This window comes from Perca flavescens, chromosome 19 (assembly GCF_004354835.1).
Source record: "Perca flavescens isolate YP-PL-M2 chromosome 19, PFLA_1.0, whole genome shotgun sequence".
NCBI lineage: Eukaryota > Metazoa > Chordata > Actinopteri > Perciformes > Percidae > Perca > Perca flavescens.
The window spans coordinates 28,150,329-28,172,351 of NC_041349.1; the positions used below are offsets into that span (position 1 = coordinate 28,150,329).

Consider the following 22,023-nt stretch of genomic DNA (forward strand, 5'->3'; position numbering starts at 1 on the left):
AGGGTCGGCCGTCTGGTTGGTGTGTAACCACTTTAAGTGCTAACGCTGCTGCAGTGATGGCTCAACCAAATCCTCCTTGTCGGTTATTGGCTGGAACACTGTTTATTATGTTTTGTGGTGCAGGTTGGCGCAGTTTGTTTTTGTCAGCGTTTGTGGAGCCTGGGCTGTCTACAGAGACCGCACTTTTTTTTTTTACAGTGTGTTCAGGGGACAGGCAGCTAGCAGATAGTGAGGAGATGTTTTTTACAGTGTGTTCAGGGGACAGGCAGCTAGCAGATAGTAAGGAGATGTTTTTTAAAGTGTGTTCAGGGGACAGGCAGCTAGCGGATAGTGAAGAGATGTTTGCTGTATGTGACAAAAAATGTTGTAGCCTAAAAACCGTGTGACATCGCTTAGAGCACCTTTAAAATCCATAAGGTGGTGTAATATGTAAACAAACACTGGCCTTCAGTATGGACTCTGATAAACCTTGTTTTTTTACTCCCCAGCAAAGTTTAAGATTGTTCAAGATTTTCATGAAATCAAACCCCGTGTTTGAATCTATTTATGGTCTGCATTTGTTTTTCAGCAATGGCCATTCAATGTACTTACATTCTGTCATTACATCTCTATTAGTTGCATGTTGGATAAAAATGACCCCTCCCAAACAGTGAGCTGAAAGGGGAGTTGCAGAGTTGGGAATACATCCAACCGTTTCTCCCATGAGACCAGGTTGGATAATTCCATATTGGTACATGTCATTGTGAGTGACTACTTATCATCATTTGATCAGTTGGTAAAGTTTACCCACACAGGTCTTCCCACTGATGTTGCATGATTACAGGGCCCACACACACGTGTTAACACACACATGTGTTATAAAGACACACTTGTCTTTATAAGTTTAACAAGGTTCACTATCAATCATGTATCAATATGGGTGTATATGATCATGTTGTAATTTTGTGTATCATGTCTTAGAGAGGAGACAGAGTCTCTTCTCTCTGTGTAAAGGCTGTTTTATGCTTCTGCGTCAACTCCACGCCGTAGCTACGCCGTCGCTACGCCGTCGCTCCTACGGCGTCGTGACCCTTTCGGAGTTCTGCGTCAGGGTTGATTAGCATCGCGGTGCATTTCACCGCCATAAAGCTAGGGGGCAATAAGTCTGAGGTTATTTGCGAGGGGTCTGCCTGCCAGTTTATGTTATGTTAGCTAGCAAACTTTAGCACAACTGCCCGCAAAGTACTGCTTGCTGGTGAAGTGCTAATCTCAAAACGTTACTGACATATAAGACACTTTACAAACGGATAACCCCGTCATTGTATCCAAAATATGTTTGAGTTTATTTGCAAAGCTGATGTCAGTGAACTAGCATGTTGCTACTCCCCACAGTAGGCTGCTTGAAACACCGACTGTCAACACACAGGACCAGTTGACCAATCACAGTCCTTGAGGTCTGCGTAGCCTCGACGCAAAGTTACACATTTTTGGAGGTGCGTGTCGAGGCCAGGGCCGATGATCTGTCTATACATAATTGCAACATGTATAGTGTCTTCCACTTTACTAATTAGACCATGCTAGGCCAATATAATTAAGGTTATGTTGTAAATAAATCTGCATGGAGTGAACATCAGAGATCTCTGGCGTCTTCATGGAGTCCTTGTCTGTCAATGTATTCTGTACTAAAGTGAAATGGAACCCTCCCGCCATTAAGCCCAAGGACAACAGGAGAGTTTTAAGGGTTTTTACATCAGAAATATGGTTTCTTTCAAGCAAATAGCCCAAAAAAATAACATGGATGGTTCCATACAACGCTCTTCACAAGTAAAAATAATGATCAGTTCACTACTTTCATTGAATTTCTTTGAGTTTTATTGAATATTATAGTTATATATATATATAGTTTTTTTTTTATAAAAAGATGATTGTTTTTCTTGACATATGTCTGTACAGCATTATAAATAAAAGGACGTGTTAGCCATTGTAGCGCAGACAAGGATAAAATATTTCTTCCAACTTCACAGTGAGGGTTAGGTTCAGACAACTTCATTTTATTTATTAAATATAAACTCATCTGGGGGAAGGAACAGAAGGGTGTGGTATTACACATTGTCTTCAAAGACCTTGAATAAGCTCTGAACTGCAGATGATGCCTGTTATGTGTAGTTTGGAGTGTGTGTTCGGGCTGATCAACCCTAAAGCTCTAAAGAGATGTGTCTCAGTATAAGGATGAAGCTTCTACTGAGCAGTCTGTTCCTCGCCTCTCTCCGGGCCCGCTCATCTGGCAGTAAGTCTGCAACCAGCTCACAGTTAGCTTTTTTATTGCAGTATCCTAGTGTTGTAATGTAACAAAGTGCAACTACTTTGTTACTGTACTTCAGTAGAATTTTCACCCATCTGTACTTTACTTTCTTATTTATATTTCTGGAAACTTATACTTTTTAGGGAATGTTTCCGTACGTTGGAGGGAAAGATTCTTCCTCACAAAAAATGCTCTGTCTCTCTCTTTGTTGATGTCAGACTTGGAATTTAATGTTTAAGTCGGACGTGGAAACCCTGAATATTATGCTTCGTTAAGAAGCCACAATAAAGCTCATAATCAAAGTTCTTTTTTACATTTTACTTTTCCTTCTAATAATTCAGTAAAAAATCTAATATCTAAATCTAATATCATAACATGACTTTTGATACTTGAGTTCAGTAAATATCCGATACTTTAAGACTTCTACTCAAGTAGTGCTCTAAAAGGACTTTGTGTTGTCTTCCCGTTGATCATGCAACTTTTAGTTTTTCTGATTCAAAATTTAAAATTAAAACCTCAAGACACTTTTGTCACTTTTTCCGATGTCTTGGTCGATTTTTTTCTGCGCTTTTTGGGACGTTGTTGTTGTTGTTGTTTTTTTTACATTTTTGTCACTTTGTTTCTTCAAATGCCATAAAATTGAATAAAACACCCAAATTAAATAAATGTAGTGAACTGATCATTTATTTTACCCGTGAAGAACGTTGTACAGAACCATCCACGTTATTTCCTTTTGACAATTTGTTTGAAAGAAAACCCAAATTTATGATATAGAAACTTAGTATATTGATTGTAGAAGAAAATGTAATTTTAATACTCAGTATATTATGCACACACTGTTAAAGCATGTATGCATTTCCATATGTGGTGTTAAATTATGAACATCCCTGAGAAATGATTTAAAGTGTGTATTTATTTTATAAAATGTACAAGGATCAAATAATTGGATCATATCAACTTCATGAGTAATATTTAAGTTTTCTTGAATGTGATTTGATTACACATTAGTGCTTTCAAACTAAGAAACCATAAATGGATTAACACAGCGTTAAACTGCTCACAGATACAAACACTCAAAGGTCAAACCTATGGCAACACTTTCAATCAATCAATCAATCAATCAATCAATCAATTTTGATGTCACATGAAATTGTAAAAAGTACTATTCCAGTGGAAAAAAAAAAAGAGTCACCTGATTAAATGGCACCCACATTGTTATATTATAATTATATTATATGATGTTGATTCTGGCCCAGTGTTAAAGCACCTCAACTGATCAAGCAAATAAACACCAGGTTCCCCAATGTATTTTACTTTCTTTAATTCTTTAATTATCATTTCTGTTTTTTAGAAAACACACTGATAAATGTGTAACAAGAAATGGAAATTGGCAAAAAAAACTGACCACTCTTTCTTTATTTTTGATGTTGCCTTTCTTTAAATAATTGTTCATTTCTTATACTGCACTGTGACTTTGATTTTGGTATTTTATCTTTTTTTTATATCTTGTTGCTGAAAATGTGCTATACAAATAAAGCTGCCTTGCCTTGCCTTTATTGGTGTGGCATTACCACTTTACTTGGATGTTAACTATTGCAAAAATGTGATTAATTCGCTATGATCTAGTGTTTTGAATGATGTCTATATAGCGCATATCCTCTCATTTTGTTGGAAAGGGCCCAAAACTCCCTACTCGCTACATTTACTTTCTGCTTCAACTTCTGAAATGATGCAATATGTACCAGATGATGTAAATCCTCTGTCTCTTCATACTGTAGGTGTTTCATCATCAGACACACTTGTTGTTACCCAGACTCCTGATGTCTCTGTCATGGAGGGGGGGGCAGTCAACATCACCTGCTGCTGGACACGCCAGCTTGAGCAAGTGAGAGTACAATGGCTGAATCATATAAATGAGATTGCAATAATTCAGAATAAAATTTTCAGCTGGACGAATCAGTCTGAAGGATCTCTGCAAAAGGAAACATCTAACTGCTCACACTTGATCTTTACGAATGTCACAAGAGAGGATTCTGGGAGATACATCTGCAAGGTGTCTGTGGAGATACCACTTTTACGTGTGGTTTCTGGAGATGGCACGGTCATCACAGTTAGACATAAACCCTCCACAAAGGACACCAGAGAAGGTAGGTGACTTCTGTCCCCAAAACGTTTGGTTTCTGTGTAGGTGTAGTCTGAGCATGTTGCCTCTGTGGTTGTATTTCAGGTTCTCAGAGGGAGGAAGTGTTCATTTATATCTACAGGTGTCTGCCCATCATTTCCCTCGTCATATGCTTCCTCTTCTTCTACATTTTAGAGACTAAGGCTCACACACCAGGTACAACATCACTGTCACTTCATTATAGAGCTGCAAAAATGAACCGATTAATCGATTAGTTGTCAACTATTGAATTAACCGCCAACTGTTTGGATAATCGATTAACCGGTATGAAAATTTTCTGACTCTAGCTTCTTAAATGGGAAAATTGTTCTAATTTCTTCACTCCTCTGTGACAGTACACTGGATATCTTTGACAAAACAAGACATTTGATGATGTCTTCTTGGGCTTTGGGAAACTCTGATCCACATTTTTTGCCATTTTCTGACATTCTATAGACCAAACAACTAATCGGTTAATCGAGAAAATAATTTTCCAAGTGTCTAGATCGTACAGTAGCAGATATTTATAACACAGTACTGTACATTATGACTAATTGTTGGTGCATTCATGTTTCAGCTGCTGCTGGACATAAACTCCCAGGAGAAAACCAAGAAGAAGAGGAGATGGATGAGATAAATACTGAAGCAGAGTGAAGATAAGACAGGAGGATTTGCATTGTCTCGATTAGAACACAGAAGCATCGTCTCACCCTGTATGAGTGGCTGATGTTTAGGATAAAATATTTATATATATATATATATATATATATATATATATATATAGTACAGGCCAAATGTTTGACACGCACCTTCTCATTCAATGCGTTTCCTTTTTATTTTCATGACTATTTACATTATAGATTCTCACTGAAGGCATCAAAACTATGAATGAACACATATGGAATTATGTACTTAACAAAAAAGTGTGAAATAACTGAAAACATGTCTTATATTTTAGATTCCTCAAAGTAGCCACCCTTTGCTTTTTTATTAATAAGGGGAAAAGTTCCACTAATGAACCCTGACAAAGCACACCTGTGAAGGTAAAACCATTTCAGGTGACTACCTCATGAAGCTCATTGAGAGAACACCAAGGGTTTGCAGAGTTATCAAAAAAAGCAAAGGGTGGCTACTTTGAGGAATCTAAAATATAAGACGTGTTTTCAGTTATTTCACACTTTTCTGTTAAGTACATAATTCCATATGTGTTCATTCATAGTTTTGATGCCTTCAGTGAGAATCTACAATGTAAATAGTCATGAAAATAAAGAAACACATCGTCACCTTCCTAAAATAATTGCCTAAGTCATTTTTTAACAAAAATGATTTTGTTGCCTAAATCATCTCCTCATGGTGCAGGCCACCTCTGGTAAAATTGCTTACATCCTCAGTTGAATAGGTCATGTGATTCTACACCTTTAGTATAACTGCCTATGTCAAGCATGTGACTTAGGCAGTTTTATTTTTTGTGTTTTCTGAAAAACCTGAAAAAATGACTTAGGCAATTATTTTAGGAAGGTGACGACATTGAATGAGAAGGTGTGTCCAAACTTTTGGCCTGTACTGTATATATAAACTATTGTACCACCTGCACTGCAGGGGGAGCCAGACGTTGTGAAAATTTAGGATTCAAGCTATTTGATAATAGAATGCCTAAAAATCTGTACATCATTTGGGAAAAACATGATTGCCAAGGAAAGAAATCATGCTGTGGAGCCTACATCGTATTTTGTTCTCCAACTGTCTTCATCATTTTGTAACCAGAACACAACACATGTTGAGGATGACTCATTTTCACTTCTGCCACCTAAAAAGAGGAAACAGCTGATGTTCCTATTTTGAAGTTACATGACATAGACAGGGTAGGAGTTTGGTGTTAACAGCATGGCTAATCTTAAACCCTTTTTTGAAGTAGAGTTCACAGAGTGAATGTGCGATATACTATATTTCCCCAGTAATAGAACTTTTGCTCCATTGATTTGCTGGTCCAGTCAGAGAGACTGAGGGAAAATGACACAAAATTGAAGTTATTTTGTTTAAGTAAAAGTATGTAAGTATCATCAGGAAAATGTAAAAAATGTAAGAAATCCTCCCATTTTAGAAAGTGTAAAGGATCCAAACAGTTGTGTGTTTAATGGTCTAATGTTATATTAGCTGTTATATTGTTGGCTAGTTTACTTTAGAATAAAACATCAGATTTTATAAACTACACTTGTTTTGTGTGCAAAAATCTTAATTTGTAAAGTAACTAGTAACTAAAGCTGTCAGATGAATTTAGTGGAGTAAAAAGTCCAATATTTCCCTCTGAAATGTAGCGGAGTAGAAGTAAAAAGTGGCATGAAAAGAAAAGACTCAAGTAAAGTACCTCAACATTTGTACTTAAGTACAGTGCTTGAGTAAATGTACTTAGATACATTCCACCACTGGTAAGTTAGAGCCCTTCTGTGAAGGATCTGATAAACAGTTGAGACTCTGGGGACTCCTAGTGCTAGTTCTATAGAATACACTGTGCCATTTCTAACCTCCCTCTAACCCCTCATTTACTGTAAGTAGAAACAACAAGTAAACAGCATCAATTTCCACCAGGCTCACCTCCATGTCCTACAAACCCAAATGGTAATGAACTCACTGTGAAGAAAGTTAAACATATCAGGTAAACTTAGGACTAAGTTCAGGGATAGAAAATGGAGTCAGGCCTCCATTTCTGAAACCTGATAGATAGAACACAGGTCTAGGCCAAGACAGCCTCACAATCATTCTAATTTCAATGGCTCTGGAACAGCCTCCCATTTCACATTGTTATGTTCCACAATTTAAAAAATTTAAAAACCTACCTTTCTCGTTTTTAGTACAGTCTGAGGCTGCCCCATGGCTTCTGTCAAGTCCCCTCTTGACTTATTTTTTTGTGCTTTTTAAAGGTGCACTATGAGTTGCTGCATGGTTTCAGTGCAATTTCATTTTTGTCTCAAATGGTAGTCATCTCTCCTTGATCCACTAGCGGCCTGCCCCCCCTGAATACACTGTGAAAAAGCCTGGTCTCGGGAGACAACACGGGGGTCGTAAACGTAAAACAAACACTAGGGGCACAGGCTGTGCACCAAAACACAACAAACCACGTTTGCAGCAGCTACTCTCAGACACAACTCACGCTCAACGATCAACTCGGCTCACTGATGTTTGAGGTTACATACACAGCTATAAACTAGCTCTACGACAGTAAAACTGGGCACTTGCAGAAAGTAATGGAGGTGGAAGCAACGCAAACACCACAGCCATTTGTATTTATGTAGAGACGATGCAGGTGCATGGCAAGAGAGGACGATGTGTGGCCTGATGCTGCTGGAGGGAGGCAGGATTAGTCCCACTATTCTTTGTTACTATTACAGTACGTACCTTTAGTATAGTGTAAATATACATCTATTGAAGCAATCTATAACTGCTGATTTTCATTCCTTCTTGTTCACATCAAAAACTGGTTATGCTATGAAATACAAAACAAATTCATGTGAAAGATTTCCCTCTTTTCTTTAAAGAAAATATGGATTTGTGTGAAATCACTCAAATTGTAGGTGTTGGATGCTTGTGTTTTTACTCTAGTGTGTTCTGAGTGACAGTGTGTGATTATTCTGAGTGTTTGGCTGCACTGAGTCTGTTTTGAGACGTGTGTGGAGAGTTGTGTTGCTGTGAATGAGTTTAGCAAGTGATGTGAACTGTTTAGCTCAGGTGACTGTTGGCGATGCAAACTGTGGTTAGAGTTATGCACATGTGGCTCCAGTTGTGCCCACTGTTGTTTAGCAATCGAAAAATAAAAAAATAAATAAAAAAAACTGTAAATGTGCTGTGTACAGTATATAAAGATAAGTTGATTTGACTTGACTTGAATGAAAAAGTCCTTTATAAAAATATGAACACTGCTTATCTCCTCAACAGCGATTTTGTTGGTGGCACATTTCAGTATTTCTGTGTTAGGGTTAATAAAACCACAAACTGCATACAGAAGCCTTCTGTCTGAAGCAGGAAGGAACAAAAGCTGGGTGCGTGTGTGTGTGTGTGTGTGTGTGTGTGTGTGTGTGTGCGTGTATGTGGGTGCGCGTGTGCGTGTGTGAATGACTTAGAGAAGCTGTGTAGAGATGATATCAGTGGAGAAGCTGTGTGTGAAGATGAAGCTCCTACTCAGCAGTCTGCTACTCGCTTCTCTCTGTGCCCTCTCATCTTGGAGTGAGTAAAAACACGATTAACTTAACCTTTAACATCGCATCTGTTCCACGGACACATGCAATGGTTGAAATGCCTGCTCAAAAAATCAAAACTATGACTTTTGGTTTTTCCTATTACCGTATGTATTGATAATGTTAAGTAACATAAATGTAGATAGAATTCTTGGCTATATTCAGAGTATATGCTACATATACAGTGTTTCCCCTAGATTTGTGGGAGACTTAGGGGCAGGTATTTGGCGGGCAATTTTAGGGGTCCTCTCTTAAGAAGATTGTTTTTACAGGAAAAAAATGCAATTTCACATCATTTTGGACCATTCTTATTTTCATATCTGTGTCTAAAACGTTGGAAAAGCTAGAGCAGACAATGAATAAATAACACTCGGAAAGCTTAGAGACAAAACTCGCTAGAGAAGGCCACTGGGGACCGACTACAATCATCGGATCTTTATGTAAAATAAGTGATGCGGTTGGTTTTGATTTTACATTTTACATCCCAAGCCTTATAATGGTAGGAAAACCCCTTGTGTATGCTAAAATTAGCATTTGGAATGTCTTTGTCTTTCGGAATAATATATGTTACAACTGTTTAAATCTTTCACACTGATAAACGTGTAATGAGAAATAGACAAAAAGGGACCAGTCTTTCTTTACTGTCAGTGTGGCATCACCACTTTATTTGGCTGTTGACTTGAGTTAAATCCCTCTGATCTATTTTGAATGATGTCTATATAGCGCATATCCTTTGATTTAGATGAAAAGCACCATAAAATGTACTACTCGCTACATTTACTTTCTGCTTGAGCTTCTGAAATGATGTAAAGTTGTGTGATGAACTACCAGATGATGTATCCCTCTGTCTCTTCATACTGTAGGTGTTTCATCATCAGACACACTTGTTGTTACCCAGACTCCTGATGTCTCTGTCATGGAGGGGGGGGCAGTCAACATCACCTGCTGCTGGACACGCCAGCTTGAGCAAGTGAGAGTACAATGGCTGAATCATATAAATGAGACTGCAATAATTCAGAATAAAATTTTCAGCTGGACGAATCAGTCTGAAGGATCTCTGCAAAAAGAAACATCTAACTGCTCACACTTGATCTTTACGAATGTCACAAGAGAGGATTCTGGGAGATACATCTGCAAGGTGTCTGTGGAGATACCACTTTTACGTGTGGTTTCTGGAAATGGCACGGTCATCACAGTTAGACATAAACCCTCCATAGAGGACAACACAGCAGAAGGTAGGTGACAACACAGCTGGCCAGTGTTATATAAAGGGTTGAACTAATATCTTGGTCTGCCGATGGCTGGGGCTAACAATGTTGTGTATTCAGAATGGGATCAGACAAAAAAAATGCATCTCTTTTAAAATCCTTACTAACCTGAACTGCTCACAAATCACATTTTCTGTCAAAAAAAGAAATCCTGTTAATTTTCATCATAATATTTGTATTTCATGTTTTCTCACAACATGGACACCCAGGTTCCACCAGCGATCTACCGCTCCCGGTGCTCATTTCCCTGGCTGTGGTGGCTCTGCTGCTCCTCATCACTCTCGCGTGTTTCTGCACTCTGCGTAGGATAAAAGGTACAAAGGAAGACGTATCATTAACCATATTATTCAAGCATCAGAAACTCAATTGATGCATTGTACCAAATGTAGCATATTTTTTATATATTTACCTACCTCCAGTGGTATCTACTTTTTGCTCAATTTGACTAGGAGTCTTCTACCCTAGTCTTCTAAAGATAATTTTTTGGGCTTTTCCGCCCTTAATATTTGACAGGACAGCTAGGTGATAAAGGGGACAGAGAGGGGGAAGACATGCAGGAAATCATCACAGGTCAGATTTGAGCCCTGGACCTCTGCGCCAAGGCATAAACTTCTCAGTATATGTGCGCCTGCTCTACCCACTGAACCAACCCGGCCACAAAGGTGCAGCTTTTTAAAGGGTGAGAGGAGGGTTTCAGGAGAAATGGTAGGAATGGTTTCCTGCCACAGTCCAAACCCAATGGAGTACTTCCATAGGCTTTATGCCCCCCCATTACTGTGACCACGGATAAGTTGGAATAGAAAATGGAAGGGAGTATGGCATGTAAGTAGTAGTAGTAGTATTGTGGTTGTAGTAACAGAAGTACTAGAGCAACTTGTAGCAGAAGTTAACAGTGGCAGAGACAACAGCAGCAGCCGCAAAAACAAAATGAAGTATTTTGATTATAGCTGGAGTTTCATTTTGTGCAACAAGCCTATTAATTGTGTGTGTGTGTGTGTGTGTGTGTGTGTGTGTGTGTGTGTGTGTGTGTGTGTGTGTGTCCCACAGGTTCACAAGCAGCCAGGGTGATCTACGAGGTTCCCCACATTGACTCGGAGGAGGTAGAAATGGACAAACACAGCACGGGCTCCTCCAGAGGTTCTTCTCAGTGGGTGAGTCTAATGGCATCAAGTTCTACGCCTACAGTTAAAGGACAAATCCGGCGCAAAACGACCCCAGGGGGGCTTCGGTTGACACGTAGGGACCCTCATTATGCTACTGTGGAAGTGTGGTGCTATTTTGAGCCTTGTTAGTGGTATAGAAGTAGCGATTTCTTGTTACTTTACCCGTGCCCCGGCGACTAGCGCTATAAGCTAATTAGCGGTTTGCGCTAAAACTGGTCACATTCGATTAGCATGAAAACATATCCCAGAGAACTCGGTCGACTCGGTACCCATGTGTTATTAACCCCTAGGTTCCTTTTGCGCCAGATTTGTCCTTCAATGATGTGTGTAGAGTAACGTTGCCAAAACTATCGATACCTCGATACTTTTTCAATACCACATGTTTAACCCTCTGAGGTCTAAGGGCATTTTATTCTCCTTTTATATAGGTATTTGCATATAACCTGATCCCCCGTGTCTTTCATATCAAAATGTTCAGAACAAACTCAGCTTTCTGTATAGTGACGCCCAAACTTGTCCCAGAGCAATGTATAAAGAGATAATTTGGCCCTAAAGCGGAAATATTTCTCAAATCTCGTGTGAAAACGTAACTACGCTCCATTGTTTTGGTGCTTGAAATGAGTTTACAAAAAGTCGGGTTCACAAAAGTAGCGTAATATAAAATTAAAATAGGAAATAAATATCTAAAATAAAATTTTGTAATATTACTTTTTGAGTAGGAGTGCTGTCAAACAGCGCTTGGACTCGCCAGTGCGTCTTTTGTCCTTAAAACAATATAATCTATGTTAATTAAACATTCAATGTATCAAAGCTATACAAAATATATATATATATATCTACAAACACATTATTAAAAATGTGTTGGCATGTGTTCAGTGACCTTTTCTGTAGCACCGTTGAGGATTTTAAATAAAAAGAAGTTGTGAGACACTTTTGTGTGGTGAATGGTGTAAAATATGCACACGTAGACCTACTCCCTGAAGGCACATCAATATGATTTTATAGACAAAGAAAGCTACATCAATTTACATATCCGCCGTTGGTTACCGATGTGATGTTGCTATGTTATGCATCAACATTGACAGGTTTGACTATATTTTCAACCCACATAGTAGGGCAGTGGTTAACAAAGACGAGGCTGGGCGTGGCAGGTGAGCAGGTGAGGGTGGCAGCACAAAAGGGAACAAAAACAAAACGAAATGTCAGCCATGCAGGGCAAAAGGCAACGAGCGAAAGAACTAACAAGCAGGATGCAAAAATGCTAGCCGGCCGTGTAGCTACCACCGAGGGGTTACTACTGCAGCGGGAGGAGGTAGGAATCAAGTGCCTAAGGCCTAAGGTGGTTGATCGAGCAGGCAGGTAGGGGGAAACAGACTGCCCACGCCCAGCCTCTCTCAACGGCACACACAGGCGAGACAACACACACAGGGAAGAACAAAGGGAAGGGGCAAAGCTGCTGATCCTAACAGTGCATACACAACATATACTTAGTGTCCGCCCACGCTTTGGATCCCCATGAGTCACATAGGCTGTGGCTGTGGAATGTTGTAATGCATCGACTTCTACTTTAGTTGTTTCAGGTCACAACTCTAGTATTTTTTCGAGGTTGTATTTTGCAGCATTGTGTTAAACTTCATTTTGTTATTAGGTGGGGTTTGTTTTAACCCTTGTGTTGTCTTCCCGGCTCAAAATTGACCCGGTCTGTTTTGCCTGTTTTATAAAGCATAAAGTATACATCTTTTGAGCCAACTTCAATTCAACTTATCACCGCTAGTTTTACACTTATGTTTGTAATTCATGGTCAATTAACCTCATTTATATTAAATGATGCCTAATTTTGAGTTAAAAAAACCCCCATTATGAATTACTTTAGCTAATAATTAAGATCAGAGGAACGTACGTTGATGCATAGTTACAGCAGTATTGTGTATGGAACTATTCATGTTATTTTTGGGCAGTGTGGTTGAAAGAAACCCATATTTTTGAAAACTTTGAAAACGGGTCAAATTTGACTATCACCTTGCAGCGTAAAGACGTTTTTCTAGTCGCTCAGTTTGAAATACGATGCCTTGGACAGTGTTACAGAAAAGCAGAAACTACCAGCGTTGAGACATTATTAGGAAATATAACCGACATCCTGTGTCTGACTAATTATGCCTGTTGCCTCACGCCTACTCACTTGCTTTGTTTTACACATGCAAGCAAGGGTCTTTTGACACATGCTGATATACTGCTACACTGCACTGATACGGTATAGTGGGTCTAACTGTGTTTGTTGTTTTTTTTATCTCCCTGTCTCTCTCAGTGTCAGGTACCAGTGTATGAATCCTTCGATTACTTTGAACGGGTCCAGACCAAAGAAAGTGAATGAGGATCTATCTGCTGAGCGGCATTTTCCTCATCTTCCAGTATTTTCTGTCTTCACTTTTCAGCCTGAATATATATATATATATGTATATATATACACAGTGATGTATCCATTTGCCTTTCCCTGACTTAAATGATTCCAGATGAGTGTAAATATTTTATATTTTTCTACAAACTCTATAAAAGTCTTATCCATCTTCGTCGTCTAAGTTAATTTCAATGATGACCAAGTGTGTGTGTGTGTGTGTTTGTGTGTGCCTTTAGACAGGTTTACTTGACATATCATTGCTTTTGCTTTTGGCTTGAGCACACCATGTGCTAGTCCGTGGTCTATTTGAGTGGTATTGGTTCTGTAGCAAAGATGCCGCTATCTCTTCAGATCACACAAAGGTCGCTGAGTGGAAACTGTGGTCGCTGCATAACGGCAGGAAGTGGAAACAGCCCCCGTGACGGTGGAAGAAGTTTCTCCCCGGCCTTGTTGTGTGCTTTCTCATCACAGGAGCTGATACAGAGCTGTAAGGTCCAGATAGGCTCTAATGCACGACCACTGAGCAACTGACTCTTACTGTAAATACATTTAGCTGAGGCAGTGTTTTACTGCTGTATTTTGTGCATGTGTGTTTGTGTGTGAAAAAGTGCAAACATTGTCACTGTACACGTGAAGAGTAGGACCAAACAAGCTGGGGGTGGTCTCGGTACGCTTTTGATCTAACTCTGGAGTGGTTCGTTTGTGGTGAGAACGTGTCCCGACCTCTCACCGCAGCATATATACTCAGCACGTCTGAGCTAATAGGCTCGTTCGAGATGAGCCGGCCCTGCGCAGAATGGATCACCGGCGATCGCCGCCCAGTGCACGCCGGTTCGATTTGGGTCCGACTTGATCCCGACTTGCTCTGACGTCACGCACAGGTGGGCAACGGTAACCTCACGAGATCGAGGCGGCCGCAGGTTTGAGAGAGGTCCACCTGGGTCTAGCAGTCGCTTTCCACCGACTGCAAGACCCAGGCGGACCCAGGGCATGATGGGAAACGCCTGGCTCTCAGCTGATCTAACAGCTGATTGGTTCAGCTTTGACTCAACATGAGGACATTTTATATCAACTTTTTTATTGTTTTTCAATTGGAGGGATTTGTCTGATATAAAGGCTTATTCTGTACAGAACACATGTTGTGTGGCTGATAGTGACGTTTAGAAGTCAGAGAGACTAAATCTGTTCAGATTAGGGATCATCTACAGTCTGTTGTATATTAACATCATAGTCAGCTGCAAATATGGCTTGACCCCAAAAAAATTCTAACAAAAGATTTTTCAGTGGTTTACAGTAGTATCAGATGTACTTAAAAACATACTAAAAGTTTACCAAAGTTTGACTTCAAGAAAGGCCCCATTTTCAAAATGGCGGCCACCAGGTCCTTAAAAAGACCATTACTCCTTTGTATTCCTACTACATCATGAATACTTGTACCTTATACATGTTTTGGCCATTTAATAATCTAATTAGCATATTTGTATGATAAATAACTGATTACAAGCACAATTATATATATATATATATATATATATATATATATATATATATATAAGCAATTGGTTACAAGCATATTTATGCGAAAAATAAGGGCAAATAATAAAATGTCCCTTAAGTAATTGCATATTTCTCATAAATTTTTTTGCCTAGTGTTGGTGGTTTCTGTGACAGGAAGAGGTCTGGCAGACCCAAAGCCACCACAGAATCAGAAGACAAGTTTCTGAGAGTCAACAGTTTGCGTGATAGGCGGCTCACGGGACAACAGCTTCAAACACAGCTTAATAGTGGTCGTAATAAGAAGTCTCAGTTTCATCTGGAAAGAGAAGACTTGGAGCTGCAGGTTTGATAGGTCGAGTTCTAGCAAGAAAGCCATTGCTAAGACGTCAGAATAAGAAAAAGAGGCTTGCCTGGGCCAAGAAACATCGTCAATGGACTACTGAAGACTGGAAGAAGGTGTTATGGACTGATGAATCAACATTTGAAATCTTTGGTTCATCACGCAGGATTTTTGTACGCTGTCGAATAGGCAACAGGATAGTTCCTCAGTGTGTGACATCAACTGTCTAACATGGAGGAGGAAGCATGATGGTCTGGGGCTGTTTTGCTGGATCCAGGGTCGGTGATTTGTACAGTGTGAAAGGCACCCTGAACCAAAACGGCTACCAAAGCATTTTGCAGCACCATGCAGTACTCTCTGGTATGCGCCTAGTTGGTCAGGGGTTGATCCTACAGCAAGATAATGACCCAAAATATAAGTCCAAGCTATGCCAGAACTACCTTATCAAAAAAGAACAAGATGGTAAGCTTAAAAACATGGAGTGGCCAGCACAGTCACCAGACTTAAACCCCTGAGCTGGTTTGGGATGAACTGGACAGAAAAGTGAAAGCAGAGCAACCTACAAGTGCCACACATTTATGGGAACTTCTGCAACAGAGTTGGGAAGAACTTTCTGAAGAATATTTGATTTCCATTGTAGAAAGAATGCTTTCAGCTGAAAGTGTGTTCAGCTGTTATATCTGCCAAAATATGGCAATAATTTAGACTACATTTTGGTTTATAAATTGATTCCATCATTTCTTTTTTAACTTAAATTGTTCATTTGTTCTATTCTTTCATTTCAGAGTACAATAAGAGATTGAACTGCATGAATTTCAATTAAAACCTGGAAAAACTGGGGTGTTCTAAAACTTTTGACCGTAGTGTACATTTTCTTTTTTTACCCACCACACGGAGGAGGGGTGTGGTGGTGGGGGGTAAAAGTAATTTAAGTTACTTTTGGGTGGAATAACTTTTACATTGAATGTCAAGTCTGTGTTTTAGCAAAAAAAGGGTATGTCTCCAAAAACGCATACTGAATAGGATTTACATGACATAGGCTAAATCGTTTACATCTCTGGTTCACCCCAAAAAAGATAAAACCTTACAGTTATCTCACAAAATGTATTCCATAAGTATTTCATCATGTCAGTGCAATTTAGACAAGTCCAATGGATTCATAGACCCAGAAAACATGGGGTTAGATACCAAGATTACTTGGCTAGGTCCAATAATGAAGGAGTTAGGATATTTTGAGGGCTTCCTGTCCATCTTGGACGCCATCTTGAAAATTACACTTTTATAGTGGTCAAACTTTGGTAAACTTTTAGTATGTTATTAAGGACACCTAATACTACAAAAAAACAGCTGAGAAACCTTTTGTTAGAATTTTTTTAGGGTTAGGTGTTTTTTTTTCATATATGCAGCCGCCTATCAGCAACAGATCGCCTGTAGAGCATTTAGCTATTCTGTCTTAATAAAAACCACTGGAGACTCTGTACAAGCTGATTTATGGGTCTGAGAACATTTTGTTAAATTGGAATCGGACCTTACAGGATGTGAGTGTTTCTGTGACTTCCTGTTCCACCTGAAGGCTGCTGGAAACGGCTGGAAACTGTAGCTGAAGCTAGTTAGCTAGCAACTGTGTATGTAAAATTGTATGTTTGGTATTTTCATGTAGCCTATATGTTATGATTGTTGTACGTGGACCCCAGGACGAGTAGCTGCTACATTGTTAGCAGCTAATGGGGATGTGGATAAAGGCATAACTGTCAGCCTTGTAGGATATCCTATGTATAGAGAAAATGTGTCCTTTTTGTAACTGAGCACTCTTTACTCTGTGAGCAAGAGTTCTCCAAGTCCAGTGTTGGGAACAGGGGCGGATCTACAGCGGGGCAAGGGGGGGCAGCTGACCCCCCACTGTAGGGCCTTGCCCCCCCAGCTGCCCCCCTAACTCTGGTGTTCAAAAAACTTTGCTTGTAAAAACAAACTGCCACTATGTGCACAGGCTTCTTAAAACATTGAAACAAACAATTCATTTATATTAATTCATAATGAATAATAACTGTAGATGTAATCTTAGTCCCCTGCCCCTCAAATACTTAGCTACGTCCCTGGATCAAACGTGCAGAGCGGCGTTCGCACATTCTGGCTCGCACACACACACACACACAGCGAGTCTGCAGCGGGGCGGTGGCCCTGCATCCCGGCAAAGACTGGAGCAACCGAGCAGAGAGGTAGAGAGTGATCAGGAGGAGGCAGATGAAGATGACAGAGAGGAAGAGGAGGTTGCAGTTACCCATGGACCATATGGTTGGTTTATATTCTCCTTACATATAAATTGCAGTACAGTAACATAACATGTCGTGACATGACATGTTTCAGTTTTTGGCTATTTCCCTTCTGTTGTATATGTTATCGGGTTAGACATGTAAATATTTACATATACAACAAAAGTTCACTCTTCTACAGATAGAGTAGGTCTAGACCACACTCTTTAAGTTACAAAGACCCAATAATTCTCCCAAGAGCAAGCATTTGGTGCAACAGTGGCGAGGAAAAACTTCCTTTTGGGCAGAAACATCAGACAGATCCAGGGTCTTGGTGGCTGCTGGTTAGATACAGATGGATAGAGATATACAGTTACAGAGAATTATGATTCATAATAATGGTAATTATAGTAACAAAAAAGATAATGGAACTATGACTAGAAATAATAGTTGTAGCAGTTTAGGGCGTAGCAGTTTAGGGCGTAGCAGGGCGTTGCGGGGCTTAGTAGGGCATAGCAGTTTACATATGGGGGTTCCCATGTACCGCCTTCCCCTGCCACCCTACCAAGATCTCTCGCTACCCCTTTGCCCCCCCATGTAAAGTTTTCTAGATCCGCCACTGGTTGGGAAGGATACTTTCCAAACGTATTTCGTTACAGAATACAGAATACATGCCCACAAATGTAATTTGTAACGTATTCCGTTACATTACTCAATCTGAGTAACGTATTCTGAATACTTGGATTACTTCAGGATTACTTCCACATTGAATTGCGTTTTATAAGTGTAGGAATGCGACTATCACATCCAGCTTACTAAACAGGCCTATAATGGTGTGTTCTTTTTATTCCAACTAGCTGAATGTGTACCTGAACAAGCAGATAGATTATTGTATTGGTAGTCCCGAACTGCATACTACCAAAATCGAACCGCGGTCTAAGCTACCACAAGCTAATTTTAGCTAACGTTAGTTAGCATGTCAAACGAGGCTAGTCAGTCTTTAAACGGCTCTGGAGCTAGTAAATCAGCACCTAGGAGAATGTAAAGTCGCACGTCAATGTTAAAATAGCAAGGTGACCAGTAAAACTACAGCACGACTACTCTTGGCTAATAAAGCAAAAATAACTTACTTTAAGATGCTTCTTCAGGTTGGAGGTGGAGTAATTTGGAGCTGAAAGAAGGCTGGTTGCTGGCAAGCAGAGGCTGCACAGCACAGTTAGCTGTATTTCATTCTCCCTGTTTGTTCTTTAATGTGAAATGCTGTTTGATTTTCCAAGATAGAAACTTATTGCTGCCCTGGCTCTGTCGTGCCGGTTCCGACTCCATTGTAATTGATCACACAAATAGCTATTTTTTCTATTTCATATCTGGGCTTCTGGAAAATGCATTAAGTTGCCTTAATTTATTCAGAGTGAATAAACTCGTGAAACAGAGAAGTATCGTCATGTAATCCATTGATTTTAACAATGTAACTGTATTCGAAATACCAACTATTTAAATTGTAACTGTAACGGAATACAGTTACTCATAATTTGTATTCTGAATACGTAACGCTGTTACATGTATTCCGTTACTCCCCAACATTGTCCAAGTCAGATGTCTTCTGACTATCCAGAATAATAAATGTTCATATCAAACATTCCACAGACTTCGCTGCATCACTTTGTATGGTAGGCAGTGACTTTGGTAGTCTGTGGGAATAGGATTTCAACTTTAGTTTTTTTGCCCATGCAAAGATTTTATCATTCAGGCAGATAGTAGGCATCTGTGGGAAAACGTTTACATTTCCAACTTAAGGTTGGCACAAGAAATGCTAATAATGACCAGTAACTAGTAACCAGTGGTGAAAGAATGTAACTAAGGGCCTACAGGCCTACTTTTTAAAGACCATGACTCACTCGAGACAATGGGGAATTACACAACAGTTGGTATTTGGTCTGTATTGTGTTTACACCTGACTAGTCTGAGGAAATGGTGGAATGTAACCAAGAACATTTACTCAGGTACTTTGCATATGAATGAGTTTTTTCTTTTCATGCCACTTTCTGCTTCTACTCCAGAAACCCAAAACCAGTTTCAAACTGTTAAATAGTATTCAAATCAACAGAAAGGCACTCCTTCACTCATGGGAACAAACTAAACTGCACCTCTTACTGCAAACACGCTGTATTGTATACCCACTGATGTATAAAAAGGTGTTAACCACCACACAATGTGACTCTTTCTCACGCGTTCACACTATTTATTTCACTTGCACACATTCACCCTTTGCACATACAAATTCACAACATCAGTGGGATACAGTAATACTGTAAATTTATTTTACTGTCATGCACATAAATTGGATCTTCGAAAACCTTATTGATTCTGCTCTTATCACACTGCAATATATGTCTCGCCCTGCCTATGCAGTATGCACCACCTGTCTATACTTGTGTATCACATTGCACTTTGCTTTTTTTGCACTTCTGATTGGACGCAAACTGCATTCCATTGTCTTTGTACTTGTACTCTGCACCTTGACAATATAGTTGAATCTAATCCAATAAAACCTCAAATATGACTGAACCCATTGTGTTGAGCCACTGAATGCTTTTACAACATGTGAAGTGATACTCCAAAATTGCTGAAGTTATTGAACCATGTGTGGGAAGCATAGTTTGAGGAACGTTGCAAACATTTCATTAACTCTTCGATGTCACTCCGTATTCATACGTCCAATTTCTTAAATGTTTTTATAATGTTTCTTTCTCATCGTGTTTGACGTGATCTTTTTCCACCAGAGCAAGTGACCAGATAACATGCTTCTCTACGGTTTATATTCTGTTTACTGTATACTGAGCACTGTTTCCAGGAAACCAGCCCATAAAACAGAAACACGCTCACTCATATACCTTTATGCAATTTCCTCTCGTGGTTCATGTCCACCCTTACGTAGCATCAGACAACCACCGACTCTAGGGGATGCAGAGACTGCAGAATGGGTTTAAATGGGGTTTCCATATCAGCAAAGTGAGAACCAGCACAGGGTTAATACCTTGCGCTTACTTTGTCTCAAATAAAAAAACAAATCCCATTATCTACTGTGGTTCAGTTAATGGAAAAACCTCATCTTGAATAAACATGCTATTAAATTACGCCCAAAAGGGCATGTGAGGCAATATGTACACTGGGTGTTGTGCGTCTAAGCCTATGTTGACAGTTTGGTAGTGGCACACCCACTTAAAAAAGCCAGTACAACCTGTTATTTTGAAATATTTCCCCAACCCATTTTTCAAAAAGGTATAAAGGTGGGCTTTCCTCCTTTGCCGTCACAACACATTCACTGCTCTGTCAATCGGTGTTGTTGAATTTCTTTTCTCCTTATCACCGTATCAACCACCTCTCCAGCAGCCACCATGACCCAGCTAGAGACAGCCATGGCCATACTGATGAAGGTCTTTGACCAATATGCTGCTGCCGATGGCAAGACCAGCTCCCTGAGCAAAGCCGAGGTGAAGACTTTGCTGGAGAAGGAGCTTCCTCAACTAATTAAGGTACCGTACGTACGCCTGTGGGGGGAGGCATAGCTGTGCTGAGCATGAGCAAACGTAGTGACAGCACTGATTTAAAGAGGCTCATACTTTATCCACTACACGCAAAGCACAAGCTCAGAGCGTAGTTACAAAAGAAAGCAGCCAATACTGGAAATGTGTATTTACTTATGGTGTCAGGCCCCAAGTAGGAAAGTTAATTCAACATATCATAATGCCAATTTTGCTGATTTAATGATGATGCTAAACAAGCCGATTTACATTTGTGTTTTTATGTCAAATTTGTATTAGCTTCTTGGCTGAGAAATGTGTGTGGCTACCAGTTTTGGTGGTTACTTTTGTGGCTGTGCCATGACAGGTTTGTGAACAGCCTCCAGCCACAGTTTTTCAAATGATGACATTTTGCAGCTGCCCAATTTTAGGGTGTTTTGTTGAGAGGTATTTTGCATTTTTTGAGCAGTCTAAAAATTCCCTCCCGTCGTTGTGGCATGCCTCACGTTGAACTTATTACCATTTATGTGCCCAAAGAGTCATCTTTGAGCTTGAAAGTCTACTTAATATGTCTGAAAAAAAAGAAACTGACCCTTATAATTAAGCATTTAATACAGTATCTAACAACATAAATGTTGTTTTGTGGGTGTGTGTGTGTGTGCAGCAAGCAAAGAACAAAGAAGATGTAGACAAGCTGATAAAAAGTCTGGATTTCAACGGAGACGCCGAGGTGGACTTTGAGGAGTTCGTGGTGCTGGTAGCTGCTCTCACCTGTTCCTGCCACGGCCGCCAAGGCAAGAAGTGATCAGGGTGGCCGCGCCCCGGGGTGGGGCCAAATGGCAGCAACAACGACATACAATCCCCCTGTAGTTACTGCTTTCTGTTACAGCTCAATAAAAGAATTGACGTACCTGTG

At 39.8% G+C, this 22,023-nt stretch overlaps 3 protein-coding genes across 3 annotated transcripts; all 3 read left to right on the plus strand.

The window, feature by feature from the left end:
- The first annotated feature begins 2,159 nt into the window (after window positions 1-2,159).
- Window positions 2,160-5,144, plus strand: LOC114573997 (uncharacterized). The gene is made up of 4 exons (XM_028606268.1): window positions 2,160-2,266; window positions 4,060-4,428; window positions 4,509-4,619; window positions 5,020-5,144. The coding sequence occupies exons 1-4, from the start codon at window positions 2,191-2,193 to the stop codon at window positions 5,094-5,096; spliced, it is 633 nt and encodes a 210-aa protein (XP_028462069.1). The 5' UTR covers window positions 2,160-2,190; the 3' UTR covers window positions 5,097-5,144.
- A 3,447-nt stretch (window positions 5,145-8,591) lies between these two features.
- On the plus strand, window positions 8,592-13,666 carry LOC114545777 (uncharacterized). Its single transcript, XM_028564291.1, has 5 exons — window positions 8,592-8,660; window positions 9,535-9,906; window positions 10,149-10,253; window positions 10,987-11,090; window positions 13,408-13,666. Exons 1-5 carry the CDS (start codon window positions 8,603-8,605, stop codon window positions 13,471-13,473), a joined length of 705 nt encoding a protein of 234 aa, XP_028420092.1. The 5' UTR covers window positions 8,592-8,602; the 3' UTR covers window positions 13,474-13,666.
- A 7,245-nt stretch (window positions 13,667-20,911) lies between these two features.
- Window positions 20,912-22,023, plus strand: LOC114545930 (protein S100-P). The gene is made up of 2 exons (XM_028564552.1): window positions 20,912-21,119; window positions 21,772-22,023. Exons 1-2 carry the CDS (start codon window positions 20,982-20,984, stop codon window positions 21,910-21,912), a joined length of 279 nt encoding a protein of 92 aa, XP_028420353.1. The 5' UTR covers window positions 20,912-20,981; the 3' UTR covers window positions 21,913-22,023.